Here is a 24,902-nt window from a genome sequence, read left to right as displayed (position 1 = left end):
CCTGGGGTCAGGTAATTTTTTTGTTCCAAGATCACACACAGATCCTGGTGAAGCGTTGTCTCTGGGATCGTGAGGGGGCAGTGCCTTTCCCGGGGGCTGTTTCTAGGGTCAGCAGAGGCCAGTGCTGGAGAAACACTATATGCATTCTGCTGAGCTAAGGGGACTCTTCCTGCAGGGTTGCTATGGAGGCCTAGTATGTCAGCTCGGTATCTAGGACTAGGGCAGCGGTGGGATTGCCCTCTCTTGCTCTGCCTGTCCCAGCTAATCGGAGCCTCTGGGAGGGAGCCCATAAGCCCTGTGGAGAGAGGGGAATCTCTGCTTCTTAAGTGGTCCACTCACACACTGGGGGTCAGGCTGTGAATCTCCGGGCGAGTCGGCTATCTTCCTCTACCTGTTCCACTGTGCTGCTTGTCTAGACCTTGTGAAACATGGCATGCTTCCCCCAACCCCCTCCCCCCTATGACCACCTGACTCCCAGGGAAGGACCCTATGAATTCTGTCATGGCTGACCATGCAGCTCAGCACTGTAGCTCTGGGCACAGAGCAAGCAATGGACACCATGAGCCCCTCTGTGTGTTCATCTCTCTTCTTGTCCATGCTGAACTTCACCCTCTCCTCAGTAAATCCTGTTCTCAGGGAAGGGGTAAAAACACAGGGCCAGCATCATCATCGTGTGAGCCACAGCTCAGGAGCTCAATGAGACCAGAACCACATTCCTACGTGGCATCAATCTAGAAAAATAAATGAGATTGCCAGGATAAATTGTCATAGTATAGGCTAGAGGAGCTGTTTTCAGGGGGGCAGCATACCCCGCATGTTAACAAGTTATGATTTGTTTGTCAAGTCAGGGTTTCTCTGTGTAGCCCAGGTTGTCCTGGAACTCACACTGTAGACCAGGCCAGCCTTGAACTCACAGAGATCTGCTTGCCTCTGTCTCCTTGAGTGCTGGGATTAAAGGTGTGCACGCAACCACCATCCTGCATGAATGTGTGTGTGTGTGTGTGTGTGTGTGTGTGTGTGTGTGTGTTGAAACAGGATCATGAGGCTGGCCTCAAACCCACTATGTAGCCAAGGATTAAATTTGAACAGCTCTTCCTGCCTCTGCTTCCTAAATGCTAGGATTAAGAGACACGTCACCACACTCCATTAGAAATGAGTTATTATAGATTCCAACTAGATGCAAGCCTAATACTAAACCCTGCACTCCACCCTCATGACCACAGAGCTTCCGTGTTGTGTCCCCCGTGGAAATCTTGGAAATATGCTCAAATCTAGGACTCTTTGGCCGCCCTTTCCTCAACGACTCACTTCAGGAACTATCCCCACTGACTGTGGGGGTGACGGTGCAGGGATTCAGCCGCTCTCAGTTCTGGCGAGAGGAAAGCTTCAGGCGTGGAGTAGAGCTAGCCAGAGAGGCGAGGTGTGCTTTGGGTGGCAGAGCTGGAGAGACGGTTGTTTGTGTCCAGGTGGTGCCTTTTGGGCCCCAGATGCTTGCCATAAGAGCAGAAACGGGTTTACTCTGCTGGGTCTCTGTCTTGCTTTGGTCCAGTCTTTCCGTGTTATGCCCTATTTCTTCTTTTTGGAATAGAAGTTCTTACTTCATGTCACTGTATATTAGAACGATGTAACTTAGCCAGGTGGTGGTGGTGGTGGTGCACACCTTTAATCCTAGCACTTGGGAGGCAAAGGCAGGCAGATGTATGTGAGTCTGAGACCAGCCTGGTCTACAGCGTGAGTTCCAGAACAGCTAAGATGGCTACAGAGAAACCCTGCCTGGAAAACAAACAAACAAAGCAAAGTATGTAACATTATTATTATTATTATTATTATTATTATTATTATTATTATTATTATTATTATTTTATAGATGATCGCAGTTAGGAGTTCGGCTTGATTCTCAGAAGAAACTTGGGACTCTGGAACAGGATTAGAATGGTTAAGCACCGCAGGACTCTTTGAAGTTGGTTTGAGTGAGCTTTGCATTAGCATGTGGACATAACTAAGCCTCTGAGACCAGGAAAGGGAGGCTGTGATTTAAAAGTGATGCCCTCGGATGTCAAACCGGTGGACTTGTCATGTTTAACCTTCATGGTCCACTGGGCTGGTTCTAGAATCAAGGGACTTATGTCTGGTACATTGTCATTTACAATAGCTGTATGAATATACACTTATGTAACAATAACTGATCATTATTGTGGTTGGTGCCAGGCCCGGGCACCCAAGTCTGTTGTGAAATCTCTAGTGTTGTCTAGGTGGCACGTCTAAGCCTCATTAACTCTTTATGGGGAAGGATGCTAGTTTAGAGAAATTATGAGATCTACCCAAGGGTGCAGGGGCACGAAACTGGAGTCAGGGCAGCCTCTAATCAGAAGCAATCCAGTCTCTCAGAAATGCCCTGCCCCCACTAGTTAAGTGCCCGTCTGTTCCTCCATCACCCTCTGGTCCCTCACTCAGCAACTGCCTTTCTTCAGCAGGCTTGTGGCTTGCTTGGCTTTTAACCCCTGCTCTTTCCTATGGTTCTTCCCTTCTGGCTGTTTCTCGGGGACTTTTCCCAGGTAGCTCTGGGAGGTGAGATAGGGCTTTTGGTGCCGGGACACTGGGTCCCAAGCTTGACATGGCCTCTTGCAGTCCACAGACAAGTTCCTTTGCTTCTCTGAGTGTGACACCCTCAGCTATGGAGGGGTCCTGGAGCTGGGTGAGGGCTTAGTGGGAAGAGAAGCTAAGAGGATGCCCCTGAGGGGGTTGGGGCTCTAACAGATGTCTCCCTTACAGATTGCCCCAGAAACAATCATGAAACTTTTCTTTTGTGCCTAAGGTGGTTTGCACTGGCTAGACTGACTGGACAGTGAGTCCCAGGGATCCTTCTGTCTCCACAACCCAGGCCCCAAAGCTAGGATTACAGGCATGTGCCACTGAACCTATTACATATATATATATACATATATATATATATATATATATATATATATATATATATATATATATATATGCCTATATAATCAATAAGGTCCTCTTCTGTGCACAAAAAGGAGCTTACTGACTGAGCCATGTTTTTGGCTCCAGTTCTTCCATGAAAAAGTTTTGATTGAGAGAGAGAGAGAGAGAGAGAGAGAGAGAGAGAAAGAGAGAGAGACACGATGTGCACATGAGTATAGTTGCCTGAAGGGACCAGAAGATGTCATTAGATCCCCTAGAGCTGGAGTTAAAGGCAATCATGAACCACTGAACTTGATCTCTGGGAATTGAACTTGGGTCCTCTGTCAGAACATCAGTGCTCTCAATCACTGAGCAATCTCTTCAGCCCGAGCCCCCCCACCCCCACCACATCCTTTTGAGACAAGGTCTCCTTACATACTCTTGGCTATCCTGCAACTCACTATGTAGACTAGGTTGGCCTTGAAGTCCCAAAAATCTGCTTGCCTCTGCCTTCTTAGTTCTGGGATTACAGTGTGCGCCACCATGCCTGATTTGCCCCCCCCCCATTTACTTTATTATTCGTTTGCTTTGATTTGAGACAAGATCTCACTAGATAGCCCAGTAGCCTGGGTTGGCCTTGAGCTTGCTTCAATCCTTCTGTCGCCCTCAGCTTTCTGAGTGTTGGCATGGCAGGAACAGGCTGCTTGGTCCAGCTTCTATGCTCTTCCCATCCCTTCCCATGCCCTTAGTCAAGACTGAACCCAGGCCTTTCTGTAAGCACTCTGAGCTCTATCTTACCCTGAGCAGGAGTTCCTGTTTCCTATGGTTTTTACTTCCAGGTAGACCCATTCCCTGAAGGTCCTACAACCCCCCAGTACTGTCCCCCCCCCCCCGGAGGCCTTTAATCCACATTCTTTGGGAGACACTCATCTAAAAGCCAGGAACATTGCAATAGTCTTGTAGACCTGTCCTCAGAGATTCTGCATCCGTGTTTATTGAGCACTGGCTTTGATACACAGGAGCCACAGCTCAGGGACACTGGCACTGTCCTCAAAGAACTCCACAGTCTACTGGGAATAGGTATTTAAGAAATAGAGTAATTAGCGTTTCAAGACCTATTTGCTAAGAGGCTACCTCTTGTCTGTGGAAAAGGGTTTTTTAATTTGATTAAAAAAAAAATGAGTAGAAAAGAAATTCTGGCTTCCCAGTCTCTCTGTTACAGTTGAGCCATGGGCCAATTTTCCTGTGATGGAGGATGTTGGTAGTCTTGCAAACCTGAAGGTCCTGGCCTTTGGACATCCCTTCCAGCTACTGCCAAGCATTGCTAACCAGTCAGGAGTGGTGTTGCATGTCTGCAATCCCAGCACTGGAGGGGCTGAGGCAGGAGGATTGTGAGTTCAGGGCCAGCCTGGGAAAGTTAGTGAGACAGTAACTCTGAGAAGAAATGGAAGAAAAGAACTGGTAAGCCGTTTCCAATCCCCTGTCTGATGCCAATTAATAAAGGATTAGGATGAGTTGGTAAGAGGACCTCCGTGGAGCCTAAGAAAGTACAGGAGTAGATTAAGCTCTGACGGAGCCGCTAAACTTCAGCAAGAGAGAGTACAGACTGTTTCCAGTTTATTTCTTTAAGCTGGGGGCACTGAAGGGAGGAGAGAAGTGGGTGTCACAAATAGGGCCAAGCAAGGTTCCTCTCAAAGGTGTGTGGGTGGTCAGACAGGGACACGTTCTTCAGGATATATACTTCAGAAGTTCTTGGGTGGACCTCGAGGACCTGGGCTCAGTCAGGGCACGTCTGATGGCCCGAGAAAGAGACGAACCACCCACTTGTGTACCCGGCACCTAGCTAGAGCCTTCCAAACTTCTACAAGGTGCCTGTATTTAAGGGTGACTATGCACAGATGGGGGAACTGAGACTCAGCGAGATCACACAATGGCCTTAGCATACACACACACACACACACACACACACACACACACACACACACATTTTGGGCTAAGATTTCAATAGAATTGTTGTTACAACTTCCCACCCCGATAAGGAAGAGTGGAACTAGGAGACAGAGAGAATAATGGGTGCTGGTCCAGGGATGGAGTGAAATGAGTAGCAAGGAGGGTCCTTCACAGGGGATTCTCTTCTGGGTGAGCAGTCTGATTGCAGTGCAGGGTTGTATGTGGTGACCTTGGATGGTGGATCAGCCTTTAGGCAGTCTAGAGGTTGGAAAGAAAGCAAGAGGCCAGAACATCTCAGTATGGCTCTGAACATGAGACAAAGCTACCCGTCGGCATGTTTGTTGTATTGAGACTCAGGCTGGGAATCGGAACATTTCCCACATAAGGGGTGCGCCCAGGACTATGCAAGGCAGTTCTTTGCAGTATGGAGAAACACATTGGAATTTTTATAGTTTCAAAATAACGCTTTAAGTTCTGTGTATATGTGAACTGCTTCTAAACACGCAGAAGTGAGTTCAGTAGTTCAGCTACAATGATTCATAAGAAAATCATCCCTTTCCTTTTCTATCTATTTAATTTTTAAAGATTTTAAATTTTATATATATGGATGTTTTATCTGCTTGTAAATCTGCATACTATACACACTGGAAGTGGACAGCAGATTCCATAGAACTAAAGTTATAGACAGGTACTGGGAATTGAATTCAGGACCACTGGAAGAGCAGCGAGTGCTCTTAACTGCTGAGCTATATCTCCACCCTCTTTTTTCTTATTTTTACACTGATATCTCCAAACTTCTTTTTCTAGAGCGGTATAGCAAATAGAAAAGGTTTCCAGAACAAGCTTTGGGGAGTTGCAGGTGTGTGTGTGTGTGTGTGTGTGTCTGTGAGTGTGGGTGAATAGACTGGGCTCCTGCTGGCCAACAGTGCGGTGATGGTTTATGGTTTTGGTTTTGTTGTTGTTGTTGTTTTTCTCTTTTTGTCTTGATTCTCAAAGCTGTGATCTGAACACCCACCACAAGAAAAAAAGTATTTGAAGTATAGCCCTGCCCGCACCCCTGTGATCTCTGAGAAAGACAGGTGTACTTCAGACCCAGCATCAGGAGCAAGCATTCTTCCCAGGGGCAGGGCAGCCCCCTAGAACTACAGGGAGAAGAAGCTCAACAGACTCCAGAGACCTAAGCTGGGAAGGGATGGCTTTGTGCTCAGCTCCGAGCAATGTGTTAAGACATATAACCACACCACTAGAATAGCATTTCTTCATCTCTGAGACACATCTCTTCCCAACCCTTGCCCTAGGATGTTAGGTTCACAGAAACTGGAGCCTCGTCTTGAACAAACAGGAGCATAGTAATCTTTGTTGATAAATGTTTCCATCCGCTAATCTCACAGTCTATTGCAGGAAACTATTAATCAAATGTAAGGTGTGTGTGTGTGTGTGTGTGTGTGTGTGTGTGCGCGCGCAAACGTGGGGGGTGGTCAGACTGTAAGAATAGTGAGTTGGAATACACTAGGTGGATTAGAACTCAAATCCCACTGTGTCCTTTGATCCTGGATGCAGTTAAGTTTGCTGTGAATTGCTATGGGGGGGGGTAATGTTTGAGAAGTTTTGGGAGGAATCAAGATTTCTCTCCCCCTCCCAACTAAGTGCAAACAGATTCCCTACACAGAGGTGAGTGGGTAAGGTCGGAGGGAGTCTTCACCATGGGAAGGAGACCTCTTGTCCTGAGTTTAATTAGGAAGATCTAATTTGGAAGCCGGTTTCCTCAGACAGAAGCCTGTAGTACCAACCACCACCATCTGGGGTCGCTACAAAACTTTCTCTTCTCTCAGGAATAAGAGACGTGGGCTACTTAACAGCCTTTAGCTTTTTGACCCATCATCGCTGGCTTTTCCCCACACCAATTCCCAACGACTTCCCTTTGTTAACAGGGTCGGCTGGGACCACATCTAGAGGTGAATCCTCAAGTCAATTCATTTTCGAGATTTCCAAGCAGTTTCCAGGATCTTAGAAGCTCAGTTATCGAGGAAGATATAAATGACCCGCTCCCCACCGAGCGCATATTCCATAGGGCAGCGGAGGGGTTAGGGGAGATCGCAAGTCAGGGAAGGCCCCGGCTTGCACAGACTGAATGAAGGCTGTTTTCCACACCGGGGCCACCAATAGTCTGAGGCTGTGCAATAGTCTGAGGCTGTGCAGTATCTTTTACTAACAGGTCTGGGAGGAGCCAGAGGCTGAGCAAGGCGGGCTAGCGGGCTTAACCCTTTGCTTTCCTCGTTTTGCTGCCTGATATAGAACCTAGGGCCTCCTGCACGTTCAACCCACCAACGAAGCCAGACCCCGCCGCCACTACTTACTTGTTGAAACCGGATTTAGGAGGGAGAGACTGTTTCTTCTGCTCTCGTCCCTTGAACAGAGGCAAGGATCAACTTCCTGCGTCCAGGCTAAAATTAGGATCTTGGTCCCTTTCATGAAAAAACACAGTCCCGCTCTCTTAAAATTTCTGTTTTTCTTCAAATTTTCTTAGAAGCAGGCATGTGCCGCATGAATTTATAATGCCACCCCCAGACTTATCCCCGACGAGAGTTAGTGTCCTGATGTCCCCTTGCTTTTTCAAACTGTGTTAGGAAAGGACAGACGAAGCGTGCAGGGGACTGGTACGCTGGACGAAGCGGTCCCGTTAATGGGGGTGATCCCATCGCGCTCAGTTCCCCCCTTTCTTTTATTAAACACCATCGCCCATTTAAAGAATTCCTACGCGCCAAGTAACACACGTTGGTCCTGCTCAGAGTTGGGGGGTCGTGGGCTTTGCGGTGCCTGCTAACCACCACCTCCCCGCCCACCCGCCTGCTGCTGGGAGATTACTTTACAGTGGACGGTAGGTTGCCGCGTCCCTTCCGTGTCCCAGCCCTCTCCTTTCTGTCTCCGCCCCTTCGCTCCTAGGAGGCCTTGCCGCTTTAAGAGCGCGGCTAGCGATTGACAAGCAACAACCGCGGAGCGCCCGGCTGCGCGGAATCGCCCCAAGCTAGGGGCACCCCAAAACGCAGGTAGGTATTCCTAGGCCCCTGGGCCAGCACCCACCTCAGAACCCTTGCCTCCTTTTCGACCTATCACCTACACTTGGGGATCCTATTCTCCAGGTCCAAACTCCTGGGCCCCTTCCCCAAGTCGCCCCCCTCCCTCTCCAGCTGCAGCACTGGGCTCTCTGTGTGTGATGCCGGTAGGGAGAGCCGAACCCCTCATCCCAGGGATGCTGGTTCCCATGCCAGCGATGAGGGCTCCAGAGGGACACCGGACACAGAGACGCTGAGCTGAGCGGAGCACAGGTATTTGCGCGGCCTCTCCAGGGTCTGTGTAGGGTTGGTGGTGGTGGTGGTGGGACTTCGGATCCCGGCATTACGTAAGAACCGTGCTACTGGCGTTTCCGGCCCTGGGGGAGCCAGACTAAGATTGTGCTGGGTCCCTTGGCACCCTGCACCTCCAAGAGACCAAACCTCAGTCATTCCTGAGAGAGGGTTCTGGAGAGAGGCGGTCTGCTAACCTCGAGTGCCAGGGCCAGGAGGTTGCAGGGTCTTAGAGCCAGGGTTTAAGGCATGGGGATTCCAGAGGGAATCAGCACCAGAAGCAAGGAGCCAGGGTCAGAAAGTTAGGTCAACCAAGGGGATAGTGGGGAATGAAGACCTGGGGGGCGTGGGGGGGCAGTCATTCAGTGACCTCATCCCCTAGTCCCGGCGGGCACGCAAGCAAAGAACCTTCTTTGATGGCTCGCAACACGCCCCCTCCTTCCTAGGTCCTAGCGCCCAGCGGGTTAGGGCTGAATTGGAGGGGCGGGGGCAGTCTGATTGTGAGTGCGGGCACGTCTTCCGGCTCCCTAGACCCCATCCTCCAGCCTTCAGTTATCTACAGTTCTCCCCTTAACCGTGTCCGGCTCCAAAGTGCCTTTGTCAGGCGTTCGTCTTTCGCACCTCTCTGAGTCTGCACCGATGGAGCGGGGGTGGGTGGGAGGATGGAGGAAATCTCTCCCTTTGAAGCTGGCGGGCTTCACCTACACACCCGGGGGATGGGGGTTGGATAGCTTGATGGCGGATGTGCGTGTGGAGGTGAGAGTGGGAGGGCTTTAGGTTTAGGGTTTTGGGCACAGTGATGCTGGTTCCGTGATGACTGGGCCCGGGGACCTTGGCACGAAACCAGGCTAGCTTGCCTGGCACTGCCGTTCTCCTGTGGGCACAGGCGGCCCCGCCCTCTCAGAGGCTTGCGTGGGGGTGGGGCAGAGCGAGCCGACGCCGTGGGAACCAACTCCTCAGGGAGCAAACCCAGGCTTACTGGGCAGGACTCCTGGGCCTAGGGTTTCACGCAGGCTCCTCCCTGGCTCTTCCCCCGTTTCCCTGCTCCAGGGAAAGAGGAACCCACAGCAAGCACCTCTAGTAGGGAGCATGGCCCAAGGCCTGAGAAGCTGTCCCCTGCTCTCTAGGAATAAGGACAAGGGAGTTGACAGAGGGGACACTGGCGCTGGCACAGTGGAGCCTGGATATTTCTCTTAACCAGTGGTGCTAGCGTGAAAGGGGTTCCCCTCATTTCTCTCTCTCTCTCTCTCTCTCTCTCTCTCTCTCTCTCTCTCTCTGCAAGTTCGATTTTTTTCTGGAAAAGATCTGGGAGGAAAGGGAATCGTATCCCTCACCTTTGTCATTTGGTTTCCGGAGCTGTCATTATCTTAGGCTTGAGAGAGGGAGAGGGAGGGGGGGAGAGAGAGGAGGAAGAGGAAGAGGAGGAGAGAGGGAGAGAGACAGAGAGAGAGAGAGAGAGAGAGAGAGAGAGAGAGAGAGAGAGAGAGAGAGATTTATTAAAACCAGTAGTTGCTCCTCTGAGAATTATTTTGGGTTGGGGAGGGGAGAGGCTGGGAGGATGGCGTGGCCCTATGGCTCCTCTGGGGGGGGGGGATGCAAAAGGCATTTAGTCTTAAAGTGGGCACTGCCAGCTGCTTCCCCCTACTCCCCCACCCTTGCTGAGAGCCACTGCCTCCTGTTGTCATGGCAACTGGGGAATTAGGGTTTTATCAAGTAGCACATGCCCAGGAAGGCAAGGGGAGAAAGAGTGGTGGGGCAGCCTGTTCTCCTTTCCAGGGAGGATGAAGGAGCCAAGCTTAGCTTGGGAGACCCGGGGATGGGGATAGGGCTGCAGCAAACGCCACACCTGCTTCTGGCTGTCCCAACTCCTGGGGGAGAGAGAGAAAAAGAGAGAGCCCCAGCCATGGCAGTGGGAAAGGAAATGTCATTTCTGTCAGCTGGACACCAGTGTTTGTGGGGCACCCGAAGATCTAGGCCTGGGGTGCCGCGGCAGGTAGCGGACCCTAAGGCTGTACGTGGAGTTTCCGGGCCTGGGAAACTTTCCAGTGTTTGCTCATATTCACGACTCCTACGTCATTCTCCCTCCAGCTTAAGAAAGAACCAGAAAGGCTATTATGTTTGGTTTGTTTGTTTTGGAGATGAGTTCTCTGTATGTTTCCCAGGCTGATATGGGCTCAGAGGACTCTTTCTGCCTTGGCCTGAGCGGCTGGTACCACAGCACAGGTGGGCATTGTCATTGCCCAATGAGAAATACTTACTGTGGGGACATAGTGCCCAGCACTCAGGAGGCAGAGGCAAGCGGATCTCTGCGAGTTCTGTGCCAGCCTGGTTTACAGGGTGAGTTCCAGGAACTCACAGAGAAATCCTGTCCCGAAAGCCAAAACAAACAATAAACAAACAATTAAACAAACAAATAAGCTAAAACCAAAAAGAAAGAAAAAAGAGAAAAAAATTTTAAGACACAAAACTTAGGTTTTCACCAGCTCTCTTACCAGCTTTGGGGCCTTGAGGAAATTGATTGACCTCCCTGATCCTCCTGTCTCCTCTGCCTCTGAGAAGGGGCATGCTAGTTGCCCTTCTTGCTTTCCAGGACACTTGGGGTCACTCTTGTAACCTAAGTTCCCGTTTCTGAGCAAGGCTACCTTCCTACCTTGTGGCTGTTCCTGAAGAGGACAGATACCCTTCCGAGTCTCTCACGGCCTTGGCTTTGCCCCATGCCTTCTCAGCCTTCTCTTTCCCCCTCTAGGAGACTGACTTCGGAGCCCTCGGCCTCTCTTCACCATGCCGGTTGCTGCCACGAACTCCGAGTCTGGTAAGAAGAGGTTAAAGCTGTCAGCCTGCCTCGGTTGGGTGGGGGTGGGGCGGGGAGGGAGGATGGGCAAAGATCAGGGGGTAGATACAGCAGTGACAGTTCATCCCTCCCTTGTCATGCCACATGTCCTTAGGTCACTCAGGCTGCCTCCTCACTGGGGTTGGATAGAGCTGGGGAAGACATGAGCTTGCTCCAGCAGTGCTGTATGTTGTAGCATGGCTCACCTGCCCGAGGCCCAGAGCTAGTGCACAGTGCAGCTGGATAGGAATGGCTGCCGCCACCGCTGCTGCCACCACTGCTGTGCTTTTTAGTGGCTTTGACCCATCTTAAGCCAGTCATCTCTGACTTGTTTCCTTTGAGGTGAGGTGACAGGATGGGACAGGTGGTTTTGACTCTGCTCCTAGGTCTCCCAGACTCTGATGACAGCAGTGGGCCCTCTTCATAGACACACACCTGCATCCATGCCCCAAAGTCTGCACCCCACCCCAGTGGTTCCTGGATCCTTGAGTGATCCCTGAGACCCACCAGGTTAGGTTCCATGTCCAGAGGCTCTGAAAGGATTCTGGCGGCTTCAGCTATGAGATGCCCTGGGAGATCTGAATTCTTTCCAATGGATCCTGCTGCTCCCTCTGTAAGGCATTCCCACTGTGGATGCATTCTTGTTCCTACCGTCTGAGAAAACGAAGATTTCTGAGCCAGCCAGAACCTAAGCTGTGACCCCTTTTCCCCCCAGGAAAGGCTTCTTTTCCATGGCTCGAAATGTCCCCCTGTTTCTTGGAGGGATCATGATTTTCTCTTGCCCTGTGGCCTCTCTCCCTGCTCCACTGATCAGGTACCCCACTCTAAGCTGCTTAGGAGTTAATGAGACCCATCCCTGAGCCTGTGATTAAAAGGCCTCTCATCTAGGGCTGCTCAATAAACCTATTAACAAGACCAGCAGGGCTGCACCGGGAGACACTTTCCAGCAGCAGGCCTTTTGGTGGGGACTCACAGGGTAGGGAACCCTTGCCTGTGTGTGTGACCTGCTTTTTCAAACACCTCCTTGGGCCCTGTTCCCCTAGCTGCAGTGCAGTGGGCTGCTCTTTGATTCTATGTACAAAGAAAGAAATAATACTATGTGCTCCCTTTCCTGAGCCAGCCCTCTGCTGACTTCTCAGCTTCAGAATCTGAGAGTGTATCTTGCCTGTGCTGGTTTGAATGAAAATGGCCCCAGAGGCTCATAAGGAGTGGTACTATTAGGAGGTGTGGCCTTGTTGGAGTAGGTGTGGCCTTGCTGGAGGAAGTGTGTCACTGGGGGTGGGCTTTGAGGTTTCAAATGCTCAAGTCAGGCCCAGCGGCTCTCTCTTCCTGTTCCTTGTTGCCATCATCATCTGGTGGTTGCTATACTTTCCGTGGGTTTGACAGAGGGACAGCTGTGCCCCTCATCTGAGGTTGGGCTCCCCCTTCACTGTCCCTTCTTTTTCCCCTGGAACACTTCTGCTTTGGGCTCTGCAAGGCTGAAAGTAACCACTTCCTTCCATATCCCTTCCCAATGGATCAAAATAGTCCATTTATTTATTATTAAATATATTATCATTTATTAACATATTCTATCTATCTATCTATCTATCTATCTATCTATCTATCTATCTATCTATCTATTTACTGTGGGAGGACTCACCCTGGTTTTAGTTAAGGAGCGTCTGGGAGCCACGTGTGTGATGTCTCACACGGGCAAGCAGTTTAGACATCTTGTGCTCGCTTTGTGTCCTCTTGTTTCAGACTGCTGGCTCCCTCATTTCTGTCTATGAGTCAAGGTGAGAATGGGGACCTGCTTTCTGATGGTGCTGTCCCTTTAAATATCTCCGCCATCCCTGGGTTACTGTCCTAATGTGTAATCCCGCCTGCTGCCATGGCAACCAGGGGTGCAAGGCAACCATGGTGCCACTCCTCTGGGAATGGCTGGCTGGAGGTGGCAGCACCAGCAGCAGTGCCCGAGTATTGGTGGCATCATGGGTACACGTGGGATATACAGAGGTGTACAGGGCCTGGGTAGTTTCCTCTTGCCCACGTTTATTCTTGCTGCATAAATGGACTCTTACCTGACCACCCCCTCTCACTTTCCGAGGTGCCTGGCTTGCGCCAGGGCATCACCCCTCATCTGATGGATAACGTTGGCAAAAGGGAGAAGCTATCATTGAAATGGGTTCGAGAGCTATGGCCTTTGCTGCTCCGTGGATATACCACCATTCAGTCCCGCCCCCCATCCCTGACTCCAGTGAATGGCATCTAAAGTTATTTGCCTCTTGTGAAAATGGTATTACTACATCTACCAGGGAGAGGGCCTAGAGCTGTTTTTGAGGGGTTTCTTTGGTTGAGGGAGTGATTGTAAATAAACCAGCCTGGAGTTGGAGAGAGGGAGGAGGTCAGCGCTAGGTAGAACTCACCATCAGATGAAGTAGAGGAGGGACAGCTATACAAGAGATATACGGGAGCAAGATGGGAGCCAAGCTCTGCCCGCTACCTGGGATTTCTGCACGGGCTGAAGGGGAGGTCCCAATCCACCGCGATTTACTCAAGTCCCTTACTTCCCTCAAACCTGACCTCATCGCCACCTCCCTACCTGCACCGGCACGAAGTGACAGGGATCAGGCCAGTTTAGTATGACTATCTCCTGCCACCGCCCTCCTCCCACCCATTACCGCCCCCTCCTCACCAGCAGGCGGGCTTTGGCCAATCAATAAAGCGGCCCGGGAGGAGGAGCCTTGCTATTGGCTGATCCTGCAGCGCTCCAAGAGTCCCGCCTTCTTTAGCTCAGCCCGCGTCTGGCTGGGAAGGCGCCGACCTAGCAGGGAACCTGTTCTAGGATTGCCAAAGGGGTCGCCATGGCCTGCAGCCCAGGCAGTGAGGCTTCCTTGGAGGGGATTTCTCTGGGCTCCTCCGAAGAAGCAGAGCTCCGCAGGGAAGGTAGGAAGAGGTGGGAGGGAGAGGCAGGGGAGGGGTACTCAACCTTTAACTGACCCTCTCATAGTGGGCTCTGGGGCACCTGGGCAGCGGCGCGGCGCCCCGTAGGGAAAATCTGTATGTCCAGCCTACTAGGGGAGCTGATCTGGCAGAGGTCCCATTGGCTCAGTCCTCAAACCCCAAGAGCTGGTTGTCTAGGGGAGTCAGTGAGCGGGACCCGGAACTGTGGACATTTGGCAGAACGGGAAGGGTTCCTGATTTGGGACATTGAGAGCCCAAGAAGGACCTTGTAAGTCTCAAATCCTTGCAACGCCCAGGCCGGGAGGAGGGGTCTGGAGAGGCAGGCTGTTAAAAGGTGGGGAGGAAGAGTAGGAAAGAAACGCGGGGGGGGGGGGCTCAGGAGTCCTAAGCCATCTTCGCCAAGCTCCAGTTTTAGGGCCCCTTTCTGCCTGCTCTCACTCTTTGGAGGAGGGGAACTCTGAGCCTGTTTCCCCACTCCCCTCTCCTCCAGGATTAGGATGCTCTTATGCAGATGTAGGCGTGGGTGGCAGAGTAATGATACCCCTGCCCATCTTGGCTCCCAGCTGGGCACACTGCTTTTTTTTCTTCCTCCCACCCCCCGGAGCTCCCTCCCACCTTAACCCAGGAGTGAAGGCAGCCTCTGCCCATATCTCAGGGGACAGTGTCAGGTGTACTGATGTCCTTGGTCATGTCTCCTCTCAGGCTGCCAGTGGTCATCCCTGGGGTGATGTGACTTTTGACCTCTGTCCGAGGTACCTAAAGCCATCCCAGAAACCAGGGCACTGGTTGCTCCAGCCCCTGCTAGTATTCCAGGCTTCCGTTTTTTTGACTTTTGTTTTGTTTTGTTTTGTTTTGTTTTGTTTTTCGAGACAGGGTTTCTCTGTGTAGCCCTGGCTGTCCTGGAACTCACTTTGTAGACCAGGCTGGCCTCGAACTCAGAAATCCACCTGCCTCTGCCTCCCAAGTGCTGGGATTAAAGGCGTGCACCACCACTCTCGGCCGTTTTTTGACTTTTTATGTTTTGTTTTGAAGACAGGGTTTCTCTAGGCAACCCTGGCTGTCCTGGAACTAACTCTGTAGACCAGGCTGGCCTCAAACTCAGAGATCCACCTGCTTCTGCCTCCTTGGTGCTGGGATTAAAGGCGTGGGCCACCACCGCCCAGCTGGTTTTGACTTTTTATCATGTGTTAATTCCTAAAGAAGGATGTCTGTCAGAGCGGAAAGACGAAGGGGGGGGGTGTCAGTGAGTTCTGCAGTATCTCTCTAAGCTAGTGGTATATAGCTTGCTTGGACTGGTCTAGCATTGGTCCTGGCCTTCTGCATTGCTGCCTGCTTGGATTCTGTGACATACTCTACCTTGCCCCTGAGCTTGCCAGATACAGGTGGCCAAATGGCTTCCACCCATCGAGAGACTGAGTGGGGAGTCTGCTTCTTTGGTGCTGGGCAGACTCTCGCTCCTGCTCCTTGGTCTGATTCCTGCTGCTTGTCACTCTCTATCTTTCCTGCCTGGCGTTGCTGGGGTGGGAAATGCAGATCAAGAAAACTGCCAAGCTGGGCGTGGTGGCGCACGCCTTTAATCCCAGCACTTGGGAGACAGAGGCAGGCAGATTTCTGAGTTCGAGGAGTTCGAGGCCAGCTTGGTCTACAGCCTGAGTTCCAGGATAGTCAGGGCTACACAGAGAAACCCTGTCTTGAAAAACCAAAAAAAGAAAGAAAAAAAAAAAAAAAGAAAGAAAAGAAAAGAAAACTGCCACCTGTCCCCAGGATCAATGCCCGAGGCATGCAAGGGCCTGGGGGTTTACGAAGGGAGAGTAGGGGGTGCCGTTGGGTGACTGTCGTGGGGTGGGGAGGGGTGGCAGGGTCTGGGCTGGATTTTGGTCTTCTGTGCCCAGCTGGTGCTCAGCGTCTCACCGCCCCTCCCCCAGCTATGCAGCAAGTCCTGGACAACCTGGGATCCCTGCCCAATGCCACCGGGGCCGCGGAACTGGATCTGATCTTCCTTCGAGGCATAATGGAAAGTCCCATAGTCAGATCCCTGGCCAAGGTATGGTGTATGGGGAGGTGGGCGGTGTGCCGGGGAACCTCAGGGGGCCCTAGGAATGGGGCCATGGGGCAGAAGCCACCTGGAAGGCTGGGTGATGAACCTTGGGGAACAGGGGGAGCAGCATCCGCTGCACCTGGCTGGTGAGGGGTGGCAGGCGGAACCCCTGACCGAGAGAAGAGCATGCCTGTGTGCTGGAATCTCCAGATTGGCCCTGCCCACTTCTCTGCCTTTGGGTGTTCGTGCATGTGTGTCAGGTGGGAGGCAGGCTCAGGGAGATCAGAGAACTGTAAGGGTGTTGCAGTGGCATTTTAGGACCAGACACACGCACACTTGGGGTGCACAGGGGACAGGTTTGTGCCTGAGCCTCTGTGTGTGTGTGTGTGTGTATGTGTGTGTGTGTGTGTGTGTGTGTGTGTGCACTCCTGCAGGAAGGGCTAGTGTGAGTGTGGTGGGTGCAGAGAGGGGCAGACATCTTGGGCCACAGGAAGAGCTTGGGCAGAAATGTCAAAGTGAGAGGTAGTTAGATGTGTGAAGCTGGAGCGGCAGGTGCTAGACAGGGATACTGAGCTGTGAAGCCAGCTGCAGGCTGTAGAGGGCACGGGGGGGGGGAGCCTGGGGGCTCAGACATTCACCTCAAGCATCAATCGAGCTCTGTACATCTCATGCAGGAAGGGACATCCGTGTATATAGGAGCCCCCACCCTCCTCCCGACCCCGAAGCCACATGGAGGATCACCCGAAAGGTTACAGAGACCACGTGGTAGTTAGAGCTAGGATTGCTAAGAGGCCCCAGACACGGAGATGGCACCGCAGAGAGGTAGAACTTGTGTTTGCGATGGGGTGGGACACCCTGGATCACCTAAGGTTTAATCCTAAGCAGGGGGAGGCTGGTGTTGGCTTTAGCAGAGAGTAAACACAACAGTAGCAAGATCATCTTCTGTGGGGACAGAGGTGCTCATGGGCTGGGCTAGAGGCTGCTGGGAAGTCAGGCTGACCACTGGGACATCTGAGTAATGGCAGGCATTTCTCTCTTGGGGTTCAAGGGTCAGGGCTTGAGTGGGGGATCAGAAGCAAAGTTGGAACCGTCATTGAAGGGGAGAGAATCTGGTGAACTGGGACCCAGACAGTCCCTGGCAGGCGCTGATTTCTCAGGGTGGGACAACTAGGCGAAGAGGAGGAAGAAGGTGGCTTTGATCCAGGCCCCAGATGTGGGCGGATCCATGAAGGAAGCCTGAGATTGATGTGGATGGCTTGACTTCCGGGGACCAGGTTGGGAGGAGGAGGAGGAAAAGAGGCAGGGGGAAAATCCAGGCAAAGGTTGGGGGTTCCTTTTGAGGTTGTGAGATACCTGGGAAGTGGTGGGGGTGTAGAGATGGAAGAAATGGCCAATGTCAGGGCGAGGAAGGTAGGAAGTTAAATATCTCCTAGGGGCCAGTTCTGGGGGATGGGCAACCAGACAGGGTGTGGCTGCTATAGATGGATCTGTTCTTCAGGGGTGTCCTGAAGGAGAAGGCTGTGGTGTGAGTGGGCGTGGCTACATACACCTGGGTATCTGAGGCAGTGACAGGGAAGGAGACTAAGGCAAAATTTCGTTTTGTGGGTACAAGAGAAAGGCAGTTAGTCAACAGGGTCTTCAGGAGTAAATGTCGGGGTGGGTTATAGGGCAGAAAGATAGCATAGAGAGGGGTGGGGTTCCTTGTTTTTTTTTTTCCCTCTGCATGTGTATGTGTGTGTGTGTGTGTGTGTGTGTGTGTGAGTGTGTATGTGTGTGTATATTGTGTGTGTATATACACTGTTTGTACTCTTGTATGTGTACACATGCATGCATATGTTTATGTGTATAACTGCCTGTGTGTGTACATGCGTGTGTATATACACTGTGTGTTCACTCATGTGTGTGTGCACATGAATGCATATGCTTGTGTGTGTGTGTGTGTGTGTGTGTCACCCAGAGATTGAAATTGAGTATCGTCCTCAACTGCAAACGCAGGGACCCTTCCTTCTCCACTTCCCCGGCGATGAGATTACAGATGTAAATCTCACTGGCTGGCTTTTTACCTGGGTGCTGGAGAGCCAAGCTCAGGACCTCGTGCTTGTACAGGTAGCACTTTACCAACGGAGCCATCTGTCTGCCCCAAGTGGTAGGTTTCCTGTCAGGTCTGGTGGGGACTCTTATGCGATGGTGGTAGCCGTGGCGTAGGGAATGGAGGTTAGGTCCTGCTGGAGGGAGAGAGCTGCTGTGTTCCGGGACACACCCAGCCAACACTGTTGTCCAGCAAGAGGGCAGCTGAGGCAGGGGGATTATGAGTTTGATAGCCTGGGCTACATAGTAATACTCTTTCAAAGGACAGAACAAGAGCCAAGTATGATGACATATCTCTTAAGTCTCAGCACTTGAACATCGGAAGTTCAAGGCCAGCCTCAGAGAGTTGGAGGTCAATATGGGCTTCCTGAAATACTGTCTCTAGAACAAAGCAAAGAAGAACAAGCAAAACACAAAAGAGAACAGATGATTGAAAACTCTGAGAAATTCTGGGGAAAAGAAAACATGATTGGAGGGAGCCAAAGAAAGACAAAAGTCGCCTTTTGCCTTCCTTGGTCATTGAAGAGAACATCATTCATTCATTCATTCATCCACTCATTCATGTATTTATTATTTAAAGCCAGAATCCAGGCATGCCCTTAGTGCTAGCTACTCTGGGGCCTGAGGCAGGAGGATTGCTTGATCCCAGCGCAGGGCCAGCCTAGGCAACACAGTGAGAATTTTCTCTTGGAAGAGAAGATGAGGGAGGAATTACTTGTGTTTCAAATGTTGAGCACATAAGCTCTATTAGGGCAGGAAGGTTTGTCGACCTGGATAACGGTTGTGTCTCCTGAGCCTAAACCAGTGTTTGGCTCATAAGCAGAGAAGTAGAAAAAAGATTGAAGAAAATAATGTAACCACTCCTTGAACACCCATTTCCATGATGTTAATACTTTCACTGCTTATTTGGGCTTTTATGCTTTCTTTTGAAGGATGTGTGTGTGTGTGTGTGTGTCCATGTGAATATATGCTACGAGTACTTGGGTGTCCACGGAGGCCAGAAGAGGGCATTAGATCCCGAGGAGCTGGAGTCACAGGGGGCTGTGAACCATCTGACATAGGTGCTGGGAACTGAACTCAGGTTCCTTTGCAAGAAGTGCTCTTAACTGCTGAGCCCCCTCCCCGCTCATACTCATTCCTCTGAAGAAATAAAGATGCCCGGATGTTACAATCCATCCCTTCCTCTCCCTTATTCCTGCTGCTTTCCCTTCCCAAGAGTAAACACGTGGGACATCATTTCCCAGAATGCTTGCTTTCCTTGTCTGTATATGGGTTTAGCCACTAATAATATCCCCTTTTTATACCTGCCTTTACATTTCCCACAAATGGAATGGTATTATAATCGGCTTCTGTCCTTGAGATTTCTAGTTCACGCAGGGAGGAAAGTTATTGATCCAAGTACAGATAAAGATAGTGGGCGTTCCCTTGAACTATTGGGCACAATTCTGACAGGTGTTGAGTACAGTTTGGTAGCTCCCCTTCTGGAAGACGAGGGTGGAAGCGTCAGATTTCTCCTGTAAAGGACAGCACTGTTGTGAACAAACGTCCTCATATACATGTGTGTATGCACAAGGGTGACTTGGCAGAGGATGTGCCGAACGCATGGATTTTTGAACCTCAACATCTGTAACCTTCCGAAGCTAATTCAGAGTTGTATGGGTTAGAACGCATCTTCTATGGGTCACAGGGTCAGGGGACACAGGGTCAGGGGTAGGTAGTACCCAGCTCACTTCAAAGTGTGACTTTCCTGAGTAACACTCCTTTAAACAGTGGCCTTGCCCAAGGACTTGGCAGATCTCCAGAGAGGGGTTGCTGGCTCTGTCACACATTTTCATTCATTCATTTACTCACTCAGTCTTTCTTCACTCATCTATTTAACAGCTATCTACTGGACATCCAGCATACACCAGTGTCCTAGGGTTTCTATTGCTGTGAAGAGACACCATGAGTCCCAGCCCTTTTTTTTTGGGGGGGGGTGTTGTTTTTTGTTGTTGTTGTTGTTTTTTAAGATTTATTTATTATTATATGTAAGTACACTGTAGCTATCTTCAGAAACACCAGGAGAGGGCATCAGATCTCATTATGGATGGTTGTGAGCCACCAAGTGGTTGCTGGGATTTGAACTCAGGACCTTCGGAAGAACAGTCAGTAGTGCTGTTACCCGCTGAGCCATCTCTCCAACCCGACCCCTGCAACTCTTATAAAGAAAATGTTTAATTGGGGCTGGTATACGGTTCAGAGGTTTAGTTCGTTATCTTCATGGTGGGGAAACATGGCCCTGTGAATGTAGACATGGTGCTGGGGAAGGAGCCGAGCGTTCTACATCGTGATCCACAGGGCAGCAGGGAGAGCTTCAGAGATCTCAGAGACCTCAGCGATCTCAGAGACCTCAGAGAACCCTCTCTAGTTATACACCTCCTCCAACAAAGCCACTCCAACACGGCCATGCCTCCTAATAGTACCACTCCCTGTGGGCATTTGGGAGCCATTTTCATTCAAACCACCACAGCCACCCTAACCCTAACCCAAACCCAAACCCACAACCAGGCACAGCGCCAAGATACAGCAAAGGAATTGGAGATAACTTGTTCTCCTGATAGTGCCCAAGTCTGTCTTCCTCTTCGTGGGCTCCGCAGTGCCTCAGTCCCAGAAACTCACCTACAGCCTACTTGACAAGTTACCAATGTACTGGATCAGACTGTAAGTAAAGTCCTCTCTCTAGGAATATTTTGGAGCATAAGCTGGTCAGATTGTCCTTCCAGAAAATTCTGGGACTGATACTCAATGCATAGAACTCTACAGAAGAATCTGAGGACATTTGCTCGACTCTGATTTGTTCACATGAGAGGGTAGGTTAGTTTGCTGAGGGCATCCGGTGACCTCTCTCATCTGGTTCTGAAACAGGCAGGATCTTCAGGGCTTCAGAGTGGTAAGCCCCTCCCACCTCTGTATGGGTGACCCTTCGCAAACTTGGCGAGCGGCTCATAAATCCAAAGGCTGGCTGTAGGGAGCAGGTGGCGATCCTGGCAGGTGGCTGACATCTGGGATCCAGGCTGACCTGGATCCAGGCAACAGGTGCTTCAACAGCAGCCAAGGCCAAGGTGAGAAACCCAAGGCCGATCGCATTTAGAAACCAGGAAAGTTACCAGCAGCAGGCTCACCGGCCTGCAGGGTCGCATGGGAAGACAGTATTTGAACCAGTGCACGTGGTGGAGGACAAAGAACAAGGGTTGAAGTCAGAAGACATGCCCCCCCCCCCACACTGGCTTTTGGGTTTCCACAACACGATATCTTAACAGAGAAAGGACAAGGCTCTGTAGCCCTCTTAAGTAGTGCCGCCAGCTAGGGGGACAAACTTTCAAGAACATGAGCCCGTGCCGGACATTTCGGGTTCAGCCCCTAATGGTGTGGTATGCCTGTGGATCTTTGTAGGCATCAGTATCAGTTGTTTCTTCTGAGAAGTGAGGAGAGCGGCACCTGTTTGGTAGGAGAATCAAGTGGGTGTGGGCGGTGGTTATGGGCGTGGAAGTGTCGCTATAGTGTGGTCTTAGCTGTCAGCCTGTGGCTTCTCAGAAGGCTTCGTCCTGTGGTTAGGCTGCAGTGGATGAGCTGACAGAGCAAGCCCTGGCTCTGGGACAACGAGAGCACAGGGAAGCCAGTAAGACTGGAGCCTCGGCAAGGGTGTGTGTGTGTGTGTGTGTGTGTGTGTGTGTGTGTAGTGGGGAAGGTGTGGCAGTGGGGTGTCCCGAAAATCAGTTAGCTTTTGCCACATCCCAAACCACCCACTGTGCTGTGGTTTAGTTCTTGTGGTTTTGTGGGCAGGTTAGGTGGCTTTTCTGGCCTGGGCTTGTTCACCTGGGTGAGCTGGGTGGTCTAAGATGGCCTCACCCACATGTCGGCTGTCTGAGCTTTGAAGACCGAAGTGCCCAAGATGATTGGATCTCATTCCGTATAGTTTCTTAGCCTCTAGGAGGGTAGCCCCATCTTCTTGGAGAAAGATGATGGTTTCGCCAGCAAGGGAAGACAAGTCCCGGATCATGGCTACTGTCAAGCCTCTACTTGCTTGCATTTGCTAAAGTCCCAGTAGTCAAGTCACGGTTGCTGAAGCCTGATTGACGTTCTGGAGCTCAGCTTTCTGGCATATGCTTCAGTTCTTGAATTTAATTACGAGTCCCAGAGTTCAAAGGTGAATTCTGTCCTTTGCCAAGATCAGAACACTCGGAGCAAGTGGGTGGAAGAAGAGCTTTGCAGGGAGGTGGCTGTGGCGGTTCTGTGGTCGCAGCCTGCTGTTGGCATCGGCTCGAGGGTTGGATGCATCGAGGGTGTGGGGGGGGGGTTGGGGGGAATGGGCATGCCTTATGCAGCGTAGGTTGACTTTGAACTCACTATGTAGCAGAGAAAGACTTTGAATTCCTACTTGGACCTCCCCAGTGGTGGGATTACAGGCTTGCACCTTGTTATATGTGAGATGCTGGGGCTCCCACAGCATCCTGCATGCCAGGCAAGCACTGTCACCTGAGCTACATCCCAGTCCAGGTTGAGCATAATTTTGAGATCAGAATGATACGTGGTTGTCACGGACACTCAAATCACTCTCCTGGGTCCCGGCTCCCATGCATCTAAAGCTGCTGTGTGTACATCAGTCACTCCAGAAAATAAGAAATCTTTTGAGGGAAAGAGATGGCTCAGCAGTTAGGAGCACTTGCTGCTCTGCCAGAGGACCCCCGGTCTGGTTCCTAGAACCCACATGACAGTTTACCATCACTTGTAACTCCAGTTTCAGGATACCCAACATTTTATCTGGCTGCCTTAGGCACCAGGCACACACAGGGTACACGTACGTACATGAAGGCAAAATACTAATACACATACATTAATAAAAATAAGTCATAGTAAAACGTACTGAGTAAAAAGTAGTAGATACAAATAAAATTTCAGGGCTGGAGAGATGGCTCAGTGGTTAAGAGCACTGACTGCTCTTCCAGAGGTCCTGAGTTCAAATCCCTGCAACCACATGGTGACTCACAGCCATCTGTAATGAGATCTGATGCCCTCTTCTGGGGTTTCTGAAGACAGCTACAGTATATTCACATATAATAAATAAATCTTTAAAAAGTATTTAATAAATAAAATAAAATTTCACTCAGTAAGCAAATTTTTATAGTAAGTGAAAGACAAACAAAGAAATAAACCTCAAGCTAAACCCCTAGGATTTTACATTTATAGCATGATTCTATTTTTCTACAGGTAAAAATGGCTACAAATTATATTTACTTTAGGACTGTGTAGAATCTGTACAAAATATAACTTAAACAGGAAGCCAGGAAGTCATGGCTGTGGGCAATGGAGATATGGCAGGTGGGGCCTGTGGCAAATCAATTACGGAAACTTCATGAACTCAGCACTATGAAGCCGACCCCGAGTTCCCAAGGCCTCCAGAAGCTTGTTGGCGATTGGGACAGGGGCCGAGAGGGTTCAGCACTGGTGAGCCAGCTGCTTTTCAGCCCTCTGAAATGCTTGCTTTGTATTTGATGGTTCTGGAGTCAGGGTTTTTCCTGGGCTGCAGAGGTTGACCTTAGGACTGCCTATGGGTAGGATTCCTGGCAGAAGCCATAGGGATAGAGATGGAGCAGCCCTTGATGGGGTGAGGGGTCATTGTATTAACAAGAGAATTAAAAGAACAATACTGGTAGATTTTATATATACATATGTATGGGATATATGTGTGATATATATGACATATCATATATGTGTGATATATACATATACATACACATTCATTCTACCATGATCACATTCCTGGCACCTAAATGCATTTGTTCTTTCTTGCAGCTCAGGATTTGGGCTCAATGATTTGCAGCATTGTTGGTCTTGGGTAGAGAGGTGACCCAGACAGAACACTCTCAGGCTCCATGGACTATGCTAAGACCAGTGATTGGGCTCTGGGGGTGCTCACCCTTTATAGGCTTGCTTCTGTCCCTGCATGCAGCTCCTGTGTCCCTTCCATGGCCCACGCCCCTTTAACAGGAACATTGCCAAGCCCAGAGGAAGGTGGACCTTTCAGATGTGGTTATGTCTGGTACTGTTCCTTGCCCCTGTTTGGGGGAGAGAAAGTGAAAGGAGCTTGGTCGTCTTGTCAGTTGGTCGCTAGGCATGGTGTCCGTTTCCTTCACTCCTCTCTGTATCTCTCCTATGAGATGTTATTAAAGTCTCATTTCAGAGAGCTGACTCCAGCAAATTGTCCTCTGGTCTCTGCGTGCACTCTGTGGCATGCTCCCCTCCCCCAATAAGTAAAATGTAATAAAATCAGTAAATGTAATAATAATAATAAAAAATCTCCCCGTATGATGCTGGGTTTGGTGGCTGGCTCATGCACACCTGTGATCCCAACACTTAGGAAACTGGGGTGGAAGGGGCTCATGAGGCGAAGAGTTTGAGACCAGCAAGGCAATGTATTGGGAGCCTCACCCCTAAAACAAACAAACAAACAGACAGACAGAACTTCCTCATCTTGTGGGCTTAAAAAACATTGTGGAATTTTTAAAAAATGTGTTCAGAGCCATCATTCATCAGTCACTCGCCACCCAGTTCATTTCAGCATAGGGTAACTCACTGTCTGGTCATTTCAGCATGGGGTAACTCACAGTCTGACTTCATCCACACCCCCAACCTGCTTCCCTCTCTCTTACATAGCCAGCTTCAATTCTGGGCCTTCTAGCACGCTCGCCAAAGACAAGGATTCTTTTTTCTTTCTTTTTATTTATTTACTTTTTCTTTTTCTTTTTTTTTT

At 50.5% G+C, this 24,902-nt stretch overlaps 1 protein-coding gene across 4 annotated transcripts in view; it reads left to right on the top strand.

Moving 5' to 3' along the window:
• The first annotated feature begins 7,778 nt into the window (after positions 1–7,778).
• The window catches only part of Mpp2 (membrane palmitoylated protein 2), a 32,520-nt gene continuing 15,396 nt past the window's right edge, over positions 7,779–24,902 (top strand). Inside the window, exons 1-4 of one of the 4 annotated variants that reach the window (XM_029546271.1) lie at positions 7,779–7,913; positions 8,055–8,192; positions 10,957–11,022; positions 15,912–16,030. In XM_029546271.1, the coding sequence (XP_029402131.1) occupies positions 10,992–11,022; positions 15,912–16,030 (150 nt within the window). In that variant the 5' untranslated portion in view covers positions 7,779–7,913; positions 8,055–8,192; positions 10,957–10,991. The other 3 variants (XM_021211634.2, XM_029546270.1, XM_021211632.2) reach the window with 3 other exon arrangements.

The sequence above is a fragment of the Mus pahari genome, chromosome 14, assembly GCF_900095145.1.
Source record: "Mus pahari chromosome 14, PAHARI_EIJ_v1.1, whole genome shotgun sequence".
NCBI lineage: Eukaryota > Metazoa > Chordata > Mammalia > Rodentia > Muridae > Mus > Mus pahari.
The sequence above is the reverse complement of the archived record's forward strand: the minus strand, read 5'-3'. Positions and strand labels throughout refer to the sequence as shown.